General features: G+C 41.8%; 1 protein-coding gene across 1 annotated transcript in view; it reads right to left on the reverse strand.

The window, feature by feature from the left end:
- Positions 1–23,222, reverse strand: part of stxbp6l (syntaxin binding protein 6 (amisyn), like) — a 64,710-nt gene that overhangs the window by 19,501 nt on the left and 21,987 nt on the right. Inside the window, exon 5 of the mRNA XM_078275319.1 lies at positions 818–823. Within this exon, the coding sequence (XP_078131445.1) occupies positions 818–823 (6 nt within the window). The remainder of the gene's footprint in view (positions 1–817; positions 824–23,222) is intronic.

The raw sequence follows: 23,222 nt of genomic DNA on the forward strand, positions 1-23,222 counted from the left end.
AAACCCTTAAAATATAAAGCCAGGCCTGATGCGTGTGCAAAGTTTGGTGAGTTTTTGAGCAGGATAAGGTCCCCAAAAAGGCGATTCATTGCGCGGCAAAAAAATAATCATAATTCCTTCAGTTTCTCACCGCTGTCGGCGCTCCCGCCCTAATAATTCCTTCAGTTTCAATAGGGCCCTCTCCACTGGCCCTAATTATGTGAATTAGTCAGCAACATATGTAAGCAGTGGCAACTCGAAAGCAGTGCAATGGCAAAGTATGGAATTATGGTACCCTCAGTTTAATATTTTGCACTTTGGTTGAAATTTTAACAATAAATGGAAGGGTTTAATGTTTGTTTGTTCAGCAGCTTAATGTGAAAAAAGGCTGGGTGAAGGTGAAACTAGATCAGTGAGTGTGGTGATTATTAAATACTCTCAGCTAGTCACTGGTTTCCTTTTTAACTTGTACATGGTCACATTTAGTTGGTAAACAGAGTTTGCACTACATGTTGTTGGAATCAACCAGAAGTGGGTTAAACATTATCTTTTTCAAACAGAGTATTTTCGGCCAACATGTGCTCAGAAACAAAGGGCCTGAGACAAAGAAAGGGCCTGCATGTAGACTTTGCAGCCTAAAGGTAGTTACACACCAACCAGACGGCCGACCGTCGGCAGAAAAGGCAGTCGGACTGATCAGTCGGGTCCCCCAGGTCCAAAAAGTGCCTCGGAACATACCAAAGAGACCGACTTGAGCATGTATGCTCTGCGCGAAACGTAATACGTCTCCATAGCAGCAGGCGGAGCTGCTCTGTATTGTTTCCCAGAAAATGAAAACCGGCAGCTGATTGGACGAACGCGTCACGTGGTTCTTTTTTTCTCCGGAAATTCACAGCCAGACTGTCATGGCGGATTGTTCAGAATACGATCTCATATTGTACTAAAATAGTTCACCGAAACGGGTTTCTGAAAACATTTTAAGCGAGAAATAGGCCATGCAGTTGCTGAATCTGTCTTCATTTCAGATCGACAAAGGTTAGTTTAAAAGATTTTCGTCAGATTTTGAGAGGCTCATCCGCTCGCCATTTCCGAGTGAGTCCCGACTGCCCTGTCTCCAACATGTCGGGTCGACCCAAATGAAGGCTGACGGCTCCTCCTCCGACAGACGACGGCACGGGACACACTGAACAAACTCGAGTCACAGACCTCGCCAGACGGTCCGACGACCAATAATCGGCTCTGTGTGTCACCACCTTTAAAGTTCACACCTAGGTGTTACCCTCCACATGGGGAGGGTTCAACTGGCTGGAAGTGGCTTACTCCAACACCTTGAAGGACATTCTAAAATCCCATTGGTCAGCGGACTTTGAACGCAGAATCCGGTGCTGCGAGAGAATAAATGCACTGAACCTTCGCTCCTCCCCGTCTTACGGTACAGATCCATTTGACCGTGCAACACTTCTGTTGTGGCGCAGGAAGGCGCAAAAAAGCTGGCCGATGCCCATCTTTATGCAAATTAATCCGTTGAACGCGACGCGACAATCCAGTAGAAGTAGACGAAAAATCTTTCAAACTAACCTTTGTCGATCTGAAATGAAGACAGATTCAACAACTGTATGGCCTATTTCTCGCTTAAAATGTTTTCAGAAACACGTTTCGGTGAACTCTTCTCAACAAGTCGCCATAACACTGTTGAAATTCTCGAGAAGCCACAGCCACGTCACGTGTTCGTCCAATCAGTTGCCGGTCAAGGGCGTGGAGCATCAACCATGGATGTATGACGTCGCGACACCACGCTTCAGTCGTGTCAGTCAAATGGATCTGTACCGTTAGCCCTGTGACTTCGGTCGCTACAAGTTGACACACAAGTGAACGTTTGCTTTGAAATAGCGCCATTTCCCAAGAAAAGTGAATTTATTTCTGGCGAACATCTTGGACCCTATGGAAACATGCGACCAGTGTTTCAAATCTGCAGAAGAGAGAACCACGCTTTTCTCTAGAAGGAAATCGGACAACACGGACCGCTTTTCCCACCCAAGTCGACTCTGAACCGCTCCACACACCCTGCCCGGGTGGAGTTGTTTCGTTAACCCCTGGCCAAGTGGTTAACCCGTTTCTGTTCTACATAGAAAAGCCGCTGGACAAACTTAACGGACTGCATACAGTAAGGAGGCTTGATGTTTTCTGGGCAGAGAAATGTACGTGTTTTTATTAATGTAATAACTGCTAATGCTGCAATCGTGTTATGACAATGTGATTTGGGTTAATAAGCGCTACTGGTGCGCCTTGATTTATTAATCTGATTGAACCGCCGAGTCCAATCTGTTTTACTGTGAATGTATTTTGATCACGATACTCATTGATGATGTGTTTGAAACTGTAGCTTGATTAAAACTACTGCAGCTACCCTGCTGACTCCCCTTTCACGGAGTTTAGTTTACTGTATTGAAAGAGAGAAGTGTTTATTTTCAGAACCTCGAGAATCAAGACTCCCGAGTGATCTGTTTCTTTTCTCTCTAATAAGGGTCTTTCTCTCCTCTTATATGCTAACCGAACACATACACATTTACACACACAAACACAAGCGTGCTACTGTGACCAGCTGGCCTTGCAAGCTACGACAGTCACATACACACACAGGCATACACGTGCGTGGAATAGTTACACAGCTAGCCCACAGCGAAGTAGCTTATTTGTGTACCCTTCTTTTGTCTGCAACACGTGCTTCACACTAGCTAACAGTTAGCTAACAGTTAGCTCCTAGCCACACGTTAGCTTTAGCGGCTAGCCTTGCTAGCTTCCCACAGTCACTCACAGACAATCTAATCGGCTAACACTTAGCTTGAACGAGCTAATGGCTAACTCACAGCTCCGGCAGCGTCCTCCGCCCTCTTGAAGGCGTTGCCTAGCAACCCTGTGGTCTCGTCACACCCAAGGGGGTAAGCTTCTCCTCGGACCCAAGCCCCCAGGAAGAGCGTCAAGTCTAAAAACCACCATGGGCTTAGCGGATAACGGTGGTACTGCACCCCATGGCCCAGAAAGACTTTTCACATAGACTTTGCATGGCGAAAGAAACGTCTATATTTCAGCGGATAATTTGTTTCTGGGTATATCAACTTACCAGTCTGAACACTGAAAGGGTCCTTGTTTAAAACGTCACGTTTTTAACATTTTTAACATGCACTAGAAGCGAATCCAGAATTATTAAATTTGGCATGATGAACGCACATAGTGGACGCGAGCAGAGCCGCGGGACTGCGCCCGCCCGTTCACATGACTTTTCACCCGAGCTCATGTAGCTAGCTGTAATAATGGATATAGCTAATGGTTGTAATTCACCATGTGTTCTATTAATACGTCCATGGTATTATCTTATGAAGTTATGATACATCCGAGGGATGTATGTATGCTGTAAAGCCTGTTACGTGGATGTAATGTCATTAGCGTTTCCCAAACTGGCGGGCTATCGGCTAACTAGCTAGTTGCTAACATCAGGGGTAGCTAGCATGGCTGTATTAAGAGCTATACATAGCTAGTTATATGCCTAGCTACATAACGTTACTACAGACATAGTGATTACATCGCCTTGGTTCTCTCTTATGATACATCCGAAGGCTATATGCTGTAAAGCTTGTAACGTGGATGAGGGATGAAGCCATGGATAAGCTGTTCACGAAACTGCAGGCTAACTGCTAGCGCTAGTTATTAGCTAGCTAGCTAGCTAGTTGCACAACATAATTATTAAATCTCCTTGGTTGTCTAGCTAAATACATTTATCGTTTATTTAGCTAAGCATGTAAACAATAGTGAACGTTAGTGAATATTTTAGACAATGAAAAACGGCAAGTTCATGAGTTCGCCACTTGTACGAGACACGAGAGAGGAGCTCATGAACGCGCATTTGCTACCGGTTGCTACGACAACACAAACAAATTGTTGCTAGTGTGCGTTGTGTCATAACCACGCGACTTACTGTCGCACAGTAGAGAAATTACCGTACAGTACAGGAGAAGCGCGCAGGCAGTTTCGTCTCACATTAGCTGTTTAAGTGTAATTACTAATGTTAACTAGCATTTTAGTTAACAATAATTAGCCTGTGCCTATGTTATCTCCATACATATACCTACGCTCTCCGTCTCTGTAAGATTCGGAATGATTGAGATTTCTCTTGGCACAGCTACCAGAAGACAGGTTGCTCACGGCACATTTACGTCGTCTCTCTCAGTTGGAGGCTGCGCAGTAACGCTCAGCCGTCACCGGAAAAAGTGCTTCCAATATCCTTCACTGGTCTCCGTCCAGAGCAACGGGATCTGTTGGTCCATTATATATGTCAATGGTCACCCCCCTCTTTTCAACACACACACTCTCACAGGCCCAGAGACACAGAGACGTCTCACCATATGCTTGATTTGTTTTGGTTGTAGTTTGTAAAAATGTATATGGGTTAACCTGATTTAAGAATTATTGATTGGCCATTGATAATTTTGAAGTTAAATAAATTCCACCTACTTTAAATGGCAGTTTGCTTGTGATTATTTGTGTATTTTTTGTAATAATCACTGGTTGAACAGTCAGTGCTCAAATTCACCCTTCCTTTCGTTCCTTTAAAAGCTACTAGATAAATTAATCAAATTAATTCAGATCTGTATTTTAAAAGGGACCACCTATGAAACTGTTTCACAGATAAATTATTGGTCCCTGTTTCCAGGGTGGTGCTCTGTTTTGATTGTTTGTCTTGAGTTACGAATGCACATATTCATAACTTTATTAATATTGATAAAACATCTTTGATAATTTGCCAATAATTGAATCTGTACCCAACAATGTTTATTAGGGGTTAAACAGTTATATTGAGTTATAACCAAGTAGCCTAACAGATGACACAGCGCTGTGGCGATAGGTCTGGCAATGGAGACTAAGGTATGCTTCATTCAAGTACGACCATGGGTCTGTTGCCGCGGCACTTCTCAACCCTCCCTCAAACTCCACATCTAGGAATGTAATAGACGAGAAATTTATTGTGTAGATGTTGAATATAGGCAGTGAACACAATATGTTTAAACAAAACACAATCCTTCAAATAATAGGTAAGCAATGAATTATCCCTTGTACAATAATTACTGCTGTTTGAATATGACATGAACCCAAAATGTAGTGAAACAAAAAAATGAAGGAAGATAGGAAAGAAAAGTAAAGTAGTTAGGGGTTAACAGGCTCACTCCAGAAAAGAACTGGAGTTCGGCAGTGTATGTACATGTGACTGTGTGCATGTACATGTGGACTGGTGCATGTTTTTTTTACTGTCAAAACAAACACTCAATACAGACTCTAGTCTGTATACATTTTATCTTCTGATGCGTGGGTCAAAAATGAGTCCTATCTCTCGTTCTTATGAGCTACAGAAATTTGGAATTGCACTGCTATATGTCAGGTGTACCTGTGAAGATTTTACAATACGGTTAGTAGCAGATTTATGGGTCTACAACGAGGTCCCTGGAAACCAGGCCAGCTGGCATTCTTTCAAGGCTCGAGCTTGTTGACCGAAGAGCTTCCTTCTCTACCGATGCTTCGCATTAAATCTCTTGCTGCTCGCACCTGGTTGTGTTTTCTGTGACACCTGACAGTCTAAAGCACGCACTGGGTTTTTGAGGAGCAGAATGGAACTAACAGTAAATGATATCCTGAAAAGATTTTTTTATTACTGCTTTGAAAAGTTTAGGATGGAGTGCATGCCAACAGAGTGAGGTGAGGCATGCAGCTATCCCTTATGGCACAACTGGTTTGCGTTTTTATCCTCTTGGGGTAAAGCCGAGGCTGCTCCTTTTCCTGGGAGTGAGGGTCGCATGTTGAGTCGGTCTGGCTGAACGTGTGGTTCAGGAGCAGGACCGGGGCTGTCACAACTGTGCAGTTGGGTGCTGAGAGGCATTCAATCCGCATGGTGAGAGTGCCGGTGACAATGAGGAGGTACTGGGTACCTTGACCAGTTCTGGTAACTGGGCCGATCCAGTTTACCTGGAGGTGGGGCCATAAGCCTATGACCCCCTTTCCCTGGAGTACAGAGAAGGCGCCTGCTCCAGCCACCTTGAGAAGAGTCTGCGGGGACTCTGAAGGAAGGCAGTGGTTTTGCTGTGCAAAAGCTGGAGGCGGGTCAGGTGGGCGCAAGTCATGGTGCACGTCTGGCCTGAGGGCAGGATTCTTTGGCCAAAGTGATATGGGCACGTCTGTGGCTGTGGCGCCATAAAAGGGTGCACCTTCAACCATACACACTGCATGAAAAGTGGGATTTTTCGTCTGTAAGCGGCACTGTAGATTGTCGTGGAAGTTCAGGTTTACGACTGCACACGGCAATTTGCAGGCAACACCGAAAACTGCCGTGAATTGTCAGAAATTGACGTGGGCCTTGCTTGGCAGTTGGCTCCCCTAATTCTAGAGGAGAACATGTAAATGAAAATACTTTGAGCTATACAAATGCAAATCAGGGTAGCAGGGGGAGTTTTACCCCAGGTGACGTTTTTCTAAAAGGTATTAACTTCATTTTAAGAAAATCTCTGGTATAAATAGATCAGGTTCAGTATAGCCTAATTATAGACTCTTAAATTATAGTTTGAATTGATTTATTTAATGAAAGTATACATTTAATTACTCTGTATGTCATTAGCAATGGCCAATGTTACGTAACAAAACAAATTTAAATTTTAAATAATTTATTTCAACAATTAGTTTTAATCAGGCTTTGTCAAGGTAAAATGTGCATTTCATGCAAACAACATCACAGTCTCCTAGAGCTCAACCACTGTGCATAATGGCATAATGGTCTTAAGCAAGACCAAAGAAAAGGTCACTGTAGTAATACAGTGACCTTTCTTTGGTCTTGCTTAAATGCACAGTGGATGTGTTAACCACACATCTCCCAGCAATGCGCTCAACAGGCAGAAATTATGCTGGGTATGACATGTCTGTTCCCTGCAAGCTCCAAACTTCTATTGGCTTTCCAAAAAATATGTCTGTCTGGATGGGGATGAAGCCGGCAAACTTGCGCAATAGCATCTTTAAATGCAGTACCTTTTGACACAACATTAACAACTATAAACTTCTTCATAATGGCTGGTCATAGTTCTGCTAGAGGGTCAAGGATGGGTTCCTCAAAACTGTTAGTGTTTCCACTGTGGTGGTTTGGGGGTTTTTGTTTCCAGTTCTCTAGTTCTTTTGTGTTTCTCTGTTGGCCTGCCTTTGTGTCTCCTGTGTTTTCCCCTCCTCCTGCCTGCTACTGCCAGCTGACTGTGCACACCTGATCATCATTCCATATCACCATTCTCCCGCCACGCACACCTGCCGGCCATCTACAATCAAGCTCAGTACTTTAACCCCGGCTCCACTCACTATCTTTGCTGGGTTGTTAGGTGAATGAATCAGTGGAGTCAGAAGCTAGTGTATTGATGTAATGTCTTTGTGTGAGAAAGTTTGCGGTGTTGTGTTTGTTTTTGTACAAATAACAACTCTATTTCAGAAGGATTGTTAGAAGTAGGATAGACTAAGTGGAGAGAGTATTTTGCGGGAGTATCGGCCGACGGCCTGTATAGGTCTGGTATACGATACAATTGCACATATTTCTCTATCATGGCAGGCAATCGGGAAGATAGTTGTTGTAACATGGATGAGTTGGATCCAGAAGATGGGAACTGGCAGATAAGGAGGATAAATAAAGCAAAGCGGGTTAGAGGCGTTAAAGAGAGTGAGGAGAAATGGAATAATAAATATCGAAATGAAATAAGAACCAGGAGTGAAGAGTTTGGATCCATTAAAATTTACGAAAATAATTAAGAATCAGGTTGGTGAAGTTAAATATGCTAGAATTCTAAATGATGGCAATTTATTGATTAGATGTAACTCTGAAGAGCAGATTGAAAGAGCAAAACTTCAAGCAAATAAATAAATAAATAAAGGTGGTGAAAGTGGGTGAACAAGGAAGTACAGGAGTGATTTATGGGATTCCTTTAGCAGTTGAGATGAAGGAGCTGGTTAAAAAATTTAAAAGAAAAGTGTGAGTGAGTTCAGAGTGCAAAGCGTTTAACCAAGGGGGTTAAGAAAAAAGAAGAAGAAAAGAGGGACTTGGTTATCTTTATTGCAGTGGTAATTAATGCAACAGCTGAGGTTAAATGTAAAACTGAAAGGATTCAAATAATTGCAAAGGCAGCAGTTCAGCATTTGGGCATGGAAGAAATAAGAGACTGTCTTTCTGTACACTCCAGTCAGGAAGTAGGTAAAGGATGATCTTATTTATTATGATCATTTTCCAATGGAATGCAAGGAGTCTGTTGGCAAATGGTCAAGATTTTAAACAGTTTATAGATAGTAGGAGTGTAAAACCTGATGTAATGTGTATTCAGGAAACATGGTTAAAACCTAGATTTGATTTTTTGTGTTATCTAACTATATTGCTATCAGATGAGACAGAGAGCAAAGCATAGGCGCCGATTTATGTTTTCCTTCGTGGGTGCTCACGGGCGCACGCCGTTTAAGTAGTCAAAAATTTTTTGCATTTCCAGTGTTTCCTCTAGAATTTTTTTTTCAGCGGTGGTGGGGAGGGGGGGTGGGTGTTGGACGGAGTAAGGGCTTATCTGCTAATGTAAGCTACCGACCGTTACCTTGAAACCATCCAGAAAATAGACGGTACCGTAGGGTGATTTAACGTCACCGCTCATTTTACACACAGTTTAACAACAAAACACTGAGTGAACATTACTAGCTACATTTTTCATGTTGGTTTTGAGCGGTATGCACCCCCACTAACCTGGAAAACGGTTTTAAATCAGTGACGTTACTACAGCGTGTCGGAGGAATACACACAGACTTCTGCAGCGGCGAGTCAGAGGCAGAGGGGCCATCACAGCAGCGTGGCTAACATTAACTTCTTGTCTCATCTGGGGTCTGATAAACAGTAAATTCATGAACTTCAGTGTCCACAATGCTATTTTCCAACAAACTATTATAATAAGTCATATTTCACGGGCGTGAGTGCAGATTTCATGTCGCAGCTTTCGTCGCTGTTTATCACTTATTGAGTGAAGTAGTACTCGCCCTGTTTATTTGGTTGCCATAACTTCGCGAGTGATGACGTCCAGTCACTGTTCCAGTTGCTCTGCTCACCCTAGGGGGAGAGAGAGCGGATGACTGTTCGCTTGAGTTCAGTAGAGCAGACGGCGCTACAAGTTTATGACTTTTCATAAACAGCTGAAGGAGCGGTGGTGCGTGGTGTACATAGCGGAAACCCTGTTGTGCGTCTGCCCTATTTCTGATACCGTTGCGCTGGAAATTTTACCGTGGCGGACTGCCACTATGCTATCAAACGCTCATACACACACTGTATAGTGGAGGGATGGAGCGGGGTCACTAAAGAGGCGTTTCCATGGTGGAGTGTTGAATGTGAAGAGGTAGTTAGGGAAAGGAACAGAGCTTTTAGAAGATTAAAAAGAACCCATAACTTTCAACATTTGATTGAATATAAGCAAGCACAGGCAGAAGTGAGGAGTATAAGGCAAAAGAAAAGAACATACTGGAGAAATTATCTCCTCTAGAAAGGGAAGGAGTACTATTGATTCAATCATATGTCTTGAGGATGAAATAAGAAAAGCACAGATAAAGAGACTGTTGTGGCAGTATTTTTAGATGTGGAAAAAGCATATGATATGTTATGGGTAGAGGGTCTTTTAATCAAGATGCATATGCTAGGAATTGGGGGAAATATGTTTAACTGGGTAATGGACTTTTTAAATAATAGAAGTATTCAGGTGAAAATAGGGACAGAAACATCTAGAAGGTGTTTGGTAGAAAATGGGACACCTCTTATTAGGCCATTGCTGTTCAACATAATGATTAATGATGTTTTTTCTAATGTTCAGCCAGGAATTGGAAAGTCGTTATTTGCAGATGATGGTAGCCTATGGAAAAGGGGGAAAAATGTGAAGTATACTCTGAAGAAGGTGCAGGAAGCTCTAACCCTAGTGGAGGATTGGGGAAGGAAATGGGGGTTTAGATTCTCTATTGAGAAGACTAAGGCTATGTTTTTTACGAGGAAGAAAATAGATGAAAGTATAAAACTAGAGTTGTATGGTAGGAATTTGGAAAGGGTTAAAAGTTTTAAATTTCTGGGTGTTTTTTTTGATACAAGACTTACATGGAGGGATCATGTTTCAAAAATAGTAGACAAATGTAAAAGGGTACTGAATTTAATGAGATGTCTTGCTGGAACGGAATGGGGAGTAGATGTAGCTTCTTTGAAGCAAATTTATGTATATTTAATTAGAGCAAGAATTGAATATGAGGGTGTTTGGTTTATGGATCTGCAGCCAAGTCAGTTTTAGCTGGATTAGATATAGTCCAAGCTAAGGCACTGAGAATATGTACAGGAGCTGTGCAATCTTCTCCAGTGTGTTCCTTGCAGGTAGAAACAGGAGAAATGCCACTCTGGTTGCGGAGAAAGCAACTTCAGGCTAACTATTGGGTCAACTTGATGGGTCAAAGGTGTGATCACCCAGCTAAAATAACAATTCAGAGAAGCTGGGAGAGAGAGGTGGCAAGAATTTCAAGTTTTGGATGGACAGGGGAGACAGTGGCACAGGAAATGTCTATTCATGACAAGAACTTTTGTCCTGGAGTACTCTGGCCATCAGTTCGTTTATGGCAATTGGAGGTCCCAAAGACTGATTTAGATACTTGGGATTAAGTCAGAAAATCCTGAATCAGATTTGGTGCGTGAATTCCAGTGTCATATAATAGAAAGATATCAAGAACACATATTAATGTTTACTGATGGTTCAAAGGATCAAGAAACGGGTGCTACAGGAGCAGCTTTTGTTGTTCAGAGGTGGAATGCCCAAGCGTGTAAGAGAACCTCAAATTTCCTAAGTGTGTTCACAGTGGAATTATATGCAATCCTGATGGCAGTACAATGGACTGAGCAGATTCAGAACCAGAAAGTGTTTATGTAGTGACTCTGTATCAGCTAGCAATAGTATTGGGAAAGGGTCATCAAAGAGTCGACAAGACCTTGTGTATGATATTCTTCTGGCAATTAGAGATGTGAAAAGGAGAGGGGTAGAAATATCATTCATTTGGGTCCCAGCTCATGTAGGTATTGCAACAAATGAAAAGGTTAAGTTGGCCAAGAAAGCTGCTCAAAAGGAAATCATAGATGTCAACATTAATCTATCTAAGGCGGAGGGTAAAAGTATTGTGTGGCAGGGAACAATTTTAAAATGGCAACAGCTCTGGGAGCAAGAAAACAAAGGGAGGCATCTATTCTCAATATCTAGGAAAGTAACCGACTCAGTTAATGTTTGTAAAAGAGGGGAGGGTAGACGTAAGGAAGAGGTTATTATTTCTAGAATGAGGATTGGTCACACGTTGCTGAATAGCACTTTATTTCTTTTAGGAAAACACCAGAGTGGCTTGTGTTCATGTCAGGAACCTGAGACAGTGCATCATGTTTTGATTTCTTGTAGAAATTATGACCAACAAAGACAAGATCTACTCAGAGAATTGCGAGAAATTGGTTTGGAAGAAGTATCTCTGAAAACGTTGTTTGTTCAAATTTTTTGATAGTCACTGGGCTGTATAACAGGATATAGTGCACTACGGTGCTAGTTCCATAGATGGCAGCAATGCAACTTTTTGGATGCCGGCTGCCGTAAAATCCCGAAGAAGACGACTATCTTCGCTGGATCATTGTCTCTGCCACTCTGGTGACACTAGATACAAGCTCACTCTCTGAACATTTGTAGACATACAGGTGCTGGTCATATAATTAGAATATCATGAAAAAGTTGATTTATTTCAGTAATTCCATTCAAAAAGTGAAACTTGTATAATGTATACATTCATTCCACACAGACTGATATATTTCAAGTGTTTATTTCTTTTACTTTTGATGATTAGAACTGACAACTAATGAAAACCCCAAATTCAGTATCTCAGAAAATTAGAATATTGTGAAAAGGTTCAATATTGAAGACACCTGGTGCCAATTAACTCAAAACACCTGCAAAGGCCTTTAAATGGTCTCTCAGTCTAGTTCTGTAGGCTACACAATCACGGGGAAGACTGCTGACTTGACAGCTGTCCAAAAGATGACCATTGACACCTTGGGAGGGCAAGACACAAAAGGTCATTGCTAAAGAGGCTGGCTGTTCACAGAACTCTGTGTCCAAGCACATTAATAGAGAGGCGAAGGGAAGGAAAGGATGTGGTAGAAAAAAGTGTACAAGCAATAGGGATAACCGCACCCTAGAGAGGATTGTGAAACAAAACCCATTCAAAAATGTGGGGGAGATTCACAAAGAGTGGACTGCAGCTGGAGTCAGTGCTTCAAGAACCACCACGCACATATGTATGCAAGACATGGGTTTCAGCTGTCGCATTCCTTGTGTCAAGCCACTCCTGAACAAGACACAGCGTCAGAAGCATCTCGCCTGGGCTAAAGACTGGAAAGTTATGTTCTCGGATGAAAATAAATTTTGCATTTCCTTTGGAAATCAAGGTCCCAGAGTCTGGAGGAAGAGAGGAGAGGCACAGAATCCACGTTGCTTGAAGTCCAGTGTAAAGTTTCCACAGTCAGTGATGGTTTGGGGTGCCATGTCATCTGCTGGTGTTGGTCCACTGTGTTTTCTGAGGTCCAAGGTCAACACAGCCGTCTACCAGGAAGTTTTAGAGCACTTCATGCTTCCTGCTGCTGACCAACTTTATGGAGATGCAGATTTCATTTTCCAACAGGACTTGGCACCTGCACACAGTGCCAAAGCTACCAGTACCTGGTTTAAGGACCATGGTATCCCTGTTCTTAATTGGCCAGCAAACTCGCCTGACCTTAACCCTATAGAAAATCTATGGGGTATTAAGAGGAAGATGCGATACGCCAGACCCAACAATGCAGAAGAGCTGAAGGCCAGAGCAACCTGGGCTCTCATAACACCTGAGCAGTGCCACAGACAGATCGACTCCATGCCACGCCGCATTGCTGCAGTAATCAGTAATTCAGGCAAAAGGAGCCCCAACTAAGTATTGAGTGCTGTACATGCTCATACTTTTCATGTTCATACTTTTCAGTTGGCCAAAAATCCTTTTTTTGTATTGGTCTTAAGTAATATTCTAATTTTCTGAGATACTGAATTATCTCGTTAGTGAAGTCGTTGTCGGCCTGCAAAGCTTCGATGCGAGCCTGGAGAACCTGCTCCTTCTCCTCCATCTCCTATACATATGCTGACCTTTCTGCTCTAGATCCACCGATTGAGTAAGTTACATTCAGATATGTTACCCATTTGCATGTCATGGCAAAACAGTCAATGTGAGTGACACAAGGGTACATCTGATGATACATTGTCATCATTGCATGTCTGTCAGGCTCATCCAAGATTGTCCGGTGGAATGGAGACAGAGGCACCACCAGTTTTCTAAGAAGTCTTTCTGCTGACACCACAACACTGCTTCACATAAAGCATATCAGCTGTGTCATTGCATGACAAAGTCCCAGCCATTTGTCTTCCAAAAATACTGGCAAATTCAGCACCATATTCACATTACCATGGAATATGAAGCTGTTGGCTCTGCTGAAATTGCCTCATAATCTGGACTTCAATTGTCCTATTGTTATTAAACTTTCCCAGTATTACATTAAAAGGCTCAAATGAAAAACACCAAAAAGAATAAACTGGTCCATAATCCAAGTCAACGGCAATTTTTGTAGTCGACGTGTCGTTTTACTATTGATCCCCTATTTATTTTTGGTCTCCCGTCTCACACGTCTCACTGTAATTCACCTCCACACCAGTCTGTGCACTGTGCGCGCCCTGCTAGTTAATCTGCTATCCTCTTTCTTCCCCCTCCCCCGGTCCCCGCCTTCACTGCTTTTATTTGAAAAATGGCGGAGGCAGATGGGATTCCGGGAATTTATGGGGACGAAAACACACTTTTCTGCAGTAACAGGTGCAAGCGTCGCTTGTGTTCAGCGAGCAAAAGAAAAACCTGTGAGTGTTGGTTGAGTCAAAGCTGCCAGATTGCGACGGCTATGTGCTCACCAGCGGCAAGGAAGAGTCAGAGCCAGGATCAGGCTCTGGAAGAATCATGGCTAATGAATGATGGTGACCTGTCCGTCTGAGGCTGGCAGACTGCCTGCAGGATCAAGTGGCTTCAGGGAGTTGACCTGAGACTGTGTCCACGGTGGCAGTCAGTGAGTGGGCCTGGTCTCAGGTGGTTGTGACAGGTGTCACAGAAAGGAATAGGAGGAATGGGGGGGGGGGTTACAGACATATCCAAAGTCATATGTGACTATGTTAAATTGAGAAAATAAAAAGAAAAAAGAAAAGAATAAGAAAAAAACATCACATTGGTAAAACAATACATAAAGCAACAAAAACATGTCCGGCAGGTAGAGTTCACAACCATGGTTGCCTAGCTGTCCCTGGTCCAAGAGATTATCCTAGATGAGAAAGAGTCCAAAGCTTGTACAGTCGCTGGTCGCACCTTATTGAGTTGCGCAGTTGTATGTTCAAGGTTGACAATGTTGACGAGGCTATGAATCCAGAATGATTTCATACACATATCTGGACTTAAACCAGTTTTTCAAAATTGTTTTCTTTGCAGAGGTAAACCCTGCAAATACCATTTTGAACTGAATTTGCTTTAGATTGATATCAGAATTATCATTAAGGAGACAAAAACCCGGATTAGGAACATAAGAAATGTCAAGTATGTCCGCTAAAACTGAGTTTACATGAAGCCAGAACTTAGAGATAACTGGACAATCCCAAAACGTGTAAAAATGTTCCAGGTGAAGCAGTGTTACATATATGACAGTTGTTAGTAGCTGTAATTTCATCTGGAATCTCTTATGGGGTGTGATGTAGGCTCTAGCTATGGTTTTGAAGTGAATTTGTTGGTGAGCTAGGTTCTTAGAAGTCATACATAGATTGCACCATATTCTCTCCCAATCCAGTTTTATATTCAAACTCCCCAACTCCCTGTTCCATATGGATTCAATTGGTAAAGCCTTGGCGCTGTGCTGAATCAGCGTACAATATATTAAGGAGACAGAAGATATGCCCAGTAATGGTGCAATCCACTGTAACAGGGGATGTGAGGGGAGAGGGGAACTCCAGGGAACTCCATACGTTTTTAAGGCTGATCTTAGCTGAAAGTAAACAAAATAAAAGGACTCAGGAAGAGAAAAGCGTGTTCTTAAGTCCTGTATGAGTGTCATATATATCACCTAATGTATTCACTCCATGAGATGACCAAGATGGTTGATTAAACGGTTTGTTACCGCATAATAACCCCCGGTTGTGCCATAAGTTCTGACAGAATTTAGAAGGGCCGCCCATCCAACGTTCTGCTTTCTTCCATACCTGTATAGAGTTTGCAATGATGGACCCAAAATTATTTTTAATTGTTTTGTTTGTTACACTAGAGAATAGGATGTCTTGCAGCTTGTGTGGTAATATCTTAGCAGATTCAATCAATCTCCAAGCAGTGGTAGACTGTGGGTCAACCCATGTGCTGAGTGCTCTGATCTGAAATGACCAATAATAAAGTTCAAAGTTTGGTACTGCCAAACCACCCAGCCGTTTGGGTCATTGCAGTGTATTCAAACGAACCCTAGGCCATCTCCCATCCCAAAAAAATCATGGAGTGAATGTCTTTAAAGTAATTTGGAGGGGGGCAGAGTGGTAACATAAAGAAAAGGAAATTGGGATGGGGCAACATGCTAATTTTAACTGTATTAATTCTACCTTGAAGAGATGTCTTTAGATTCCTCCATCTATGAATGTTTGATTTTTTGCTTAGCATAGTGTTGAAGTTGTCTCTGTTAATTTAATGTATGTTTTTTTAGATTGTAATGCCCAGATAAGTAAAAGAGCTTTTGGTCTGAATATAGATGGGAATAGGAGCATTTGTGTGTATATCATTTAGAGGCATAAGGGCAGATTTTGTAGGGGGCTGCTAAACAAATTCCTTAATGACTGGATGAATAGAGGTGTCAAAGTTATCTAAGAACAAAATTATATCATTCGCATACAGAGATTTAATATGATTATGCTGACCAATTTTCATTGGGGAAGCTGTAGATTGCCTAATGGCTTGTGCTAGAGGTTCCAGAGAAAGACAAAATAAAAGTGGAAAGAGTGGACACCCCTGTTTTGTTCCATGCTATAGGGTAAAAGGAGAAGAGATTATGTCACCTGTTAGAACACTTGCTAAAGGTGAGTGGTATAGCACCTTGATCATTGCTATAAAATTATGCCTGAAACCAAAGTTCTACATAAAGCTCTGGTGGGAGGCCAGGCGACTTTCCTTTATTGAGACATTTCACAGCTCTATGTAATTCATCCAGATTTAACGCAGCTTCCAGATCATCTTGGTCTGTTTGTTTGAGGCAGGGAAGCTCTAATTTGTCAAGAAAATGTTTACTGGCAGCATCATCGTAAGCAGTCTCTGATTTGTATAGATTTTCCTAAAATGTAAAAAAATATCATTAATTAGTTGTAATTTTGCCATCAAGTTTATTTATTGCTGGGATGTGAGCTGTTGTTTCACATTCTTTAAGCATAAGAGCCAGCAGATGACCAAGCCTCTCTGCTTCAAAGTAGTACTTTTGTCTGAGAAGCTATGTTTTTGTAAGTTCTCTAATGATTCTATTTTGTTTTCAAGATTTGTGCTCTGGGAAGCTTTTGTTAGAGCTAGAGTTGAGGAGAATGAAATACAGAAACCACGAATAAAACACTTTGTGGCCTCCCATAAAACTTGTGGATTAGAGCATTCCTTTGTGTTAATATCCAAAAACTCTTTTAATTGGACTTTGAGTGAACTAAGAAATCCAGAGTTAGTTAGTAAAGATGTGTTTAAGCGCCACCTGGGGGCCTTTGTCTTAATGTTGGGCAGATCGACGTTGAGTGAGTGATCAGATAGTAGAATTGGTAAGATAGTAATGGATGTATGACCTGCAATTAAGGTTGGGAAATTGAGAGATTGAAATCACCTCCCACCACTAAAGAGCAGTCATTTTGTTCTAGTAATGTGTTTCCGATGTAAGAAAAAAAAGTCTCGGTCAGGCTCATTTGGGCAGTATATGGATGTGAAAGCTAATTTATGATTAAGTGTGCTAATAAGGACAAAAGCAAGTCTTCCATTCTCATCACTTCCAGTAGCCTTTACATTGCATGACATTTCCTGGTTAAGAAGGATGCATACTCCCTTGGTCTTATTTAGGGCGCATGATGATGCAATTAATCTGTAATGTTTATTTTGAAATCGTGCCACATTGCATTGTTTCAGGTGTGTTTCTTGGATCAGAGCAATGTCCACATTTTTACGATACAGATACTCAAGAACACGAGTGCGTTTGATAGCGGAGGCCATTCACATTTAGTGATAATATATTCAATGACTGCGTCGACATATTATACAGCTAAGATCTGTCATAAAATATAAACGTTGTATAAATGTTAGTATAAGAGAGCAGTGGTTCCCAACCTTTTTTCCTTGGCGCCCCCCTTACTTATGTCTAAGAAAAGCTGAGCCCCCCCCTCCGAAACCGAAGTTGAGGTAACTCTCGAGATAGAGCCTTACTTTCTTTTTTGATACGGAGGAGTTAATCAGCACTTTTACGTTTCTCCGCTATGTTTCATTCATAAAATAGTGATGCCGTGGTGGCAGGAAAAATGAGGATGATAACAGCTAGCAGCTGACCTGATGACAGCAAGGGTCACAGGTTAAGAGGTCCTGAGGTTTGGCCTACTAAGGAGCCTGCCTACATTTTTAAGCGAGAACAAAAATATATAGTTTTTATACAGACTTTTGTATACATTATATATTCTAGTGTATTATCATAATTTGTTTAACATGTGCAAATATTTTTTTTTTACTTCAACCTCAAACCAGATAAAGACTTGCGCACCCCCTCTGATCTTTGCCGCCCCCCTGAGGGGTCCCCGGACCCCAGGTTGGGAACCACTGAGATAGAGCATAAGCGTGTAATCATCCTGCCAGTTACTGTACAGATGCCCCAATGCTGATATTCTAACAAAGAGCAGGAATATGTCTGTAACAGGGAGGGGGTAGGAAAAACTATATACAAAAACAAACACAGACCGCACGGACAAAAATCCGTTGGTCTGTAAAAACATGACCAATCCACCCCAACGCATCAGATAGTATCTGGGAATAAACTGGACTGGTCAGCCAACACTGAAGCACTCTACAAGAAAGGGCAGAGCCGGCTGTACTTCCTGAGGAGGCTGCGGTCCTTTAATGTCTGCAGCAAGCTCCTCTGGATGTTTTACCAGTTTGTTGTTGCCAGCATCCTCTTCTATGCTGTGGTATGCTGGGGAGGAAGCACTAAGAAGAGGGATGCTGGGCAACTGGACAGGCTGGTAAGGAAAGCTGGCTCTGTCGTGGGTGCTTAACCAGAGTGCATCACTTCAATATCAGATAAAAGGACCCTGAACAAACTGCTCAATATTTTGGACAATGACTGTCATCCACTCCACTGCACTTTCACAAAGCAGAAGAGCATGATCAGCTCAAGACTACGCACACTGCCATGCACTACTGACAGACTGATAAAGTCATTTGTCCTCAGGGCCATACAACTCTACAATGCTTCACTAAAGAGAAGAGGAGAGAGAGACTTCTCTGCATAGTCTGTCTGCCTCTCCTCCCTCTCCACCACTTCCACTACCTCCTATAACAACAGTTATGTACTGACTGTCCACTGGCCCACTGTTTACTGCTTACACTGTTTACTGGCTATATTAGCCCATATATGCACATCCCTCCCTCCCTCCTCCCGCCAGCCTGGACTGAAGTCTAACTTAATACTTGAACAATGGCTGTAACACTGTTACTTCAAACCTCTAATATTGACTTCTGATTTGTGTCTATCCTACGGTCTACTTTATTCCCTTATAATGCCCATATTTAATGCTTAATGTTTATAATGCCCATATTTAATTCTATTTTTTAAGTTTATCCTTGCACTGCTATAGTTTTTTATATTACTGTGTATACATTATTCTCTGATATTGTCCATATTTAATGCTGGTCTCTAGACTTTACCACCATGACACACAATCTCATACTGAATCACAGGGTCATTTCCTGCCCTATCACCCATGCTTATGCATCCCTTAGTACATTCATGTGGATTTTTTATTGGATTTTTATTTTATTTTTAAATTTATTTGGATTTGCTTTTTTTTATCATCCTGTTTGTGATGTATGTGTATGTTGTGTGTGATGTCTTAAGCTACTGGGACCTTGAATTTCCCCTAAAGTAAGTAAGTATCTATCTATCTATCTATCTATCTATCTATCTATCTATCTATCTATCTATCTATCCTATCTATCTATCTATCTATCTATCTATCTATCTATCTATCTATCTATCTATCTATCTATCTATCTATCTATCTATCTATCTATCTATCTATCTATCTATCTATCTATCCTATCTATCTATCTATCTATCTAGATAAGCCCACACAGTGATAACACATAAAGTGAATACATCCGTCACCTCTCGGGCTGGTACATCTAGGCTAATTTTGCATGCTAGTGTTAAATCACACCTAATTATCAGATTATCAGAAGACGTAGCCTAGCTAATCTTAGATTCTAAACCTTCCAAAATACCTTGAGTAAGGATCCTGAGACTGTCCATTGCTACATAACTTGTATAAGTTGAGTGATGCAAGATCATTCCTTCATGTCCACTAAATTGCCTTCTCTGGCGTGTGGAGGATCCCCGTGGTTCTTCTCTATGGTCGGGTTTGAGGCTCCGGCAATAGCTCCACCGTCGCGGTGTAGCGGTGGACTTCCGTGGAAGAGAGTTGATGAAATCTTCGGCAGCCTGAGGGGAGTCGAAAATCTTATTTTTGCCTTTATACTGCAGTTTAATCCGCGCAGGATAGATGAGGAATGGTTCCAGGTGCATGTCTTTAGCCTTCTTTATGGCAGCGCTGCAGCTCTTTCTCTTTGCTGTTGTCGCTGGGCTGTAGTTGGGGAAGAACAGGATAGTGCTAGCTGTTGGAGCCGAAGCGGTCGGAGAACGAGTGGCTCCGTTGGTTGCGTACTTCACTGGATAAACTTGCCGTGCCCCGTTAAGGATAGCCGACCTGTCTTGCCAAGGCAGTAATCTGAAGATGAGGGTGTGTGGCTTGTTGGAGTTAGCCTCTCCTCCATCATACACCCGATGCACCCGTTCAATGTCAATGTCTCGGTCCACCAGTGAATCTCCCCACCACTTGGGGAGATTATCTTTGAGGTAGCCGATTGCATCCAAACCCACCACTGCTTCTGGTAAGCCAACCAGCCTTATATTATTTCTTCGTCCCCTGTCCTCCAGGTCTGTCAGCTTTGTGGTGAGCTGGTCTAGCTGTGTCTTTAGCTCGATAACCGCTCACCTGTCCTCCTGTGCAGCCGCCTGAACTGAGTCCATTCGGTCTTGAGTCCTTTTAGTAGATTTGGCTATATTCTCAAGTTCACTGTTAATCTCCTTCACAGTTTCATTAGTCTTTTGGATATCCGTTCATAATTCACATATTTGCTCAGCACGCCGGAGCTGTGCCGACAGATCCTCACGGCTCTCCTCTAGCCAAGAGATCTCATCGCGCCTGGCTTGGACTCTCTGTCTAAGCCATGACATTTTGCGCTGCTCAGCTTCATAGTTGTGCTGCAGCTGTGCAAGCTGTGCTTGGAGGACAGCGTGTTGCCGATGGGCTCTGCTCTGATAGATGAGCACTAATTGACCAAGCACGCGTTGAATGGAAGCTTTTAGCATCCAAGACGGATGTGCAATGTAAGCTAATAGTTCCTGGAGCATCTCATCGCAGGTACTAGCTTCATAACCATCAAGGTTATTTCTATCCTCTACGGAGTCTAGGATGAGACAAGCGACCACATTCTGCAGGAGTGTGTCGGTTGGCTCATTGGAAGCTTTCGCTTCCAGCTTCTGGTAATCAAAGCAACACATTTTACCTCTTTAGTAAACAGATTACTACCAGGGCTAAATTCCTTTGTGGTGACAAAGGACAACTAACTGTGAAAAAGTTAATGCAAGGAGCAGGTGAAAGGCTTTTAACCTGTGGTTCCTTAGATTTAAGTGTTGACTGCTAATTACCCTAATTAACAACAACCTAATCCTGTCAGGATGTCACAGAGGTTGCACACCTCAGGTGAGTAATAGTTGTTACTGTCAAAAGTCACGGTGTTAGTCAGGGATTTCAATATGAAGTGTTTTTGGCAGGTTGCAGAAAAAATAATTTTCAAAAAATAAAAACAAATTTAAAAGAAATTTAAAATAAAAAAGTATGGATTATTATGCATAAATACTGCAATAAAGCTGGTATTCAACGCTCACACGGGGCACCATTTGTTGGGAATTGGTATGGTACAGATTCAGTTATTGACAAATTATATAAAATATAATAAATATGTTTTATCAATATTAATAAAGTTATGAATATGGGTATTAATACCTTTACAAAAATGACAAACAAAATGATTAAATCAATCAATCAAAACACAGCTGCAGGTGTCAAGGTTGCTAGACAGCAGGAGCGGCAATTCGTGACTTGTAAGGCATAACTATCCGTTGACGTAACCAGGAAATGCTCCCTAGACTAGACCGTCTTATTTCGGAGACTGCTCGGTTTGGCCTTCGTGGGTTTTCGAAGGCTGCGCCTGAGGTAGACTTCGAAGGCTGTGGCCCTGAATTGGGACAGAGCTTTAAAAAATGTTAGGGCATAACCATTTTAAGAAGGATATCACCAAACATTTTTTGAATGTTTTTATAGACTATTTTCGTACCTTTAAAAAAACATTCTGGTAACCAAAAGAAAAACTTTCCGCTAAAAACATTACGAGAACAGTGCATGATAACATTCTCACAACGTTCTGGAACAAAACAATTCTAGCTGGGAAGAGGGATAAGCAAAGTTATGAATATGTATAATGAGAATGATCTACTTTATAGCGTTGATGATTTACAAAGAATTTATATCTCATCAAACAGTTCTTCAAATACCTACAAATCAGGAGTTATATTTTAACAGCACTTTAACAACTCCCTTATAACATTTCTCTGTCTAGCCTCGAAAAGGCTATCCTGAATAATCTTCAAAGACGCGGCCAGAGCTCCTTATTATACAAGATTATTGTAAATTAATCTAAAGAATCTTCAGAAAAAAGAAAATCAGCTTGGTTCATAGACTTGGATGAATGAAAGAGAGTTTGCCAAGATGCACACACCCAAACTATTAACACCATATAAACTTTGCACAAAAAGTAAGGAAATTTGTGTTTGGTAGATTATTTCTCTGTGGTAACAATGGGCCTCATTCACCAACCGAAGAAGAAGAAATGTGTTCTTAAACCCCACTTACGCACTTTTTACGAAGATTCTGACATTCACTAATGTTTTCTTATCTTGGATTTGTTCTTAGCTAAGAACAAAATCTATGAACACTCAAGAGCACTCTTACGCACATTTGAGTGATGACAATTTGCTCCAAATAATTACTGGTTACAGCATTTTATTTAATTCTACAGTTGTTTAAAATGATAGTATTGCACTGCAATGTATTTCTGATCATTTGTTGAAAAAGAAAATCATAGTATGCAAAGAAAACACTAACACTGCAATTTACATCAGCAATTAAACTGACTGAACTGATAAACTGACCTAGTGTTACTTGGTGATTGATCGCACTATTTATAGGGCCGAAATGGAGTGGTTTTTACTTTCTTACATTTTGCAGCAATTATCTATACTTTCTACTCCACTACATTTCTACGTTCCGTTACATTTTCTGATCAGTTTTTCCCCCTGCCAAAACGTCTTCCTGACCGTCACACGTTTGTCTCACCAGTGAAGTTTGGTTGCCATAGATAGATGTGGGCACCGCCGATCCTTCATCGGCTTCCAAGCTGGCTCCGGTGCTCCAGAGCCCGGGCGCAGTGCCGCTGACCCTTGGTAATACATCCTCCGGTAAAAGTAAAAATGAAAATGTTTTTATTATTCCCGTTTTTAAATCATAATTGCCTCTCCACAGCGTCGTTTACTCCTCCGCCAGGTTGCGTAAGACGCGTTCATATCTTATTTATTTGGCTGGACCTCTTCACATCTCCTCCCCATTTTCACTGCTTCACACACTTTATTTGCTTGCATGGTTAAAGAAAATAAAACCGTCTTAAAA

Source organism: Sander vitreus, chromosome 18 (genome assembly GCF_031162955.1).
Source record: "Sander vitreus isolate 19-12246 chromosome 18, sanVit1, whole genome shotgun sequence".
In the NCBI taxonomy this organism is placed as follows: Eukaryota; Metazoa; Chordata; class Actinopteri; order Perciformes; family Percidae; genus Sander; species Sander vitreus.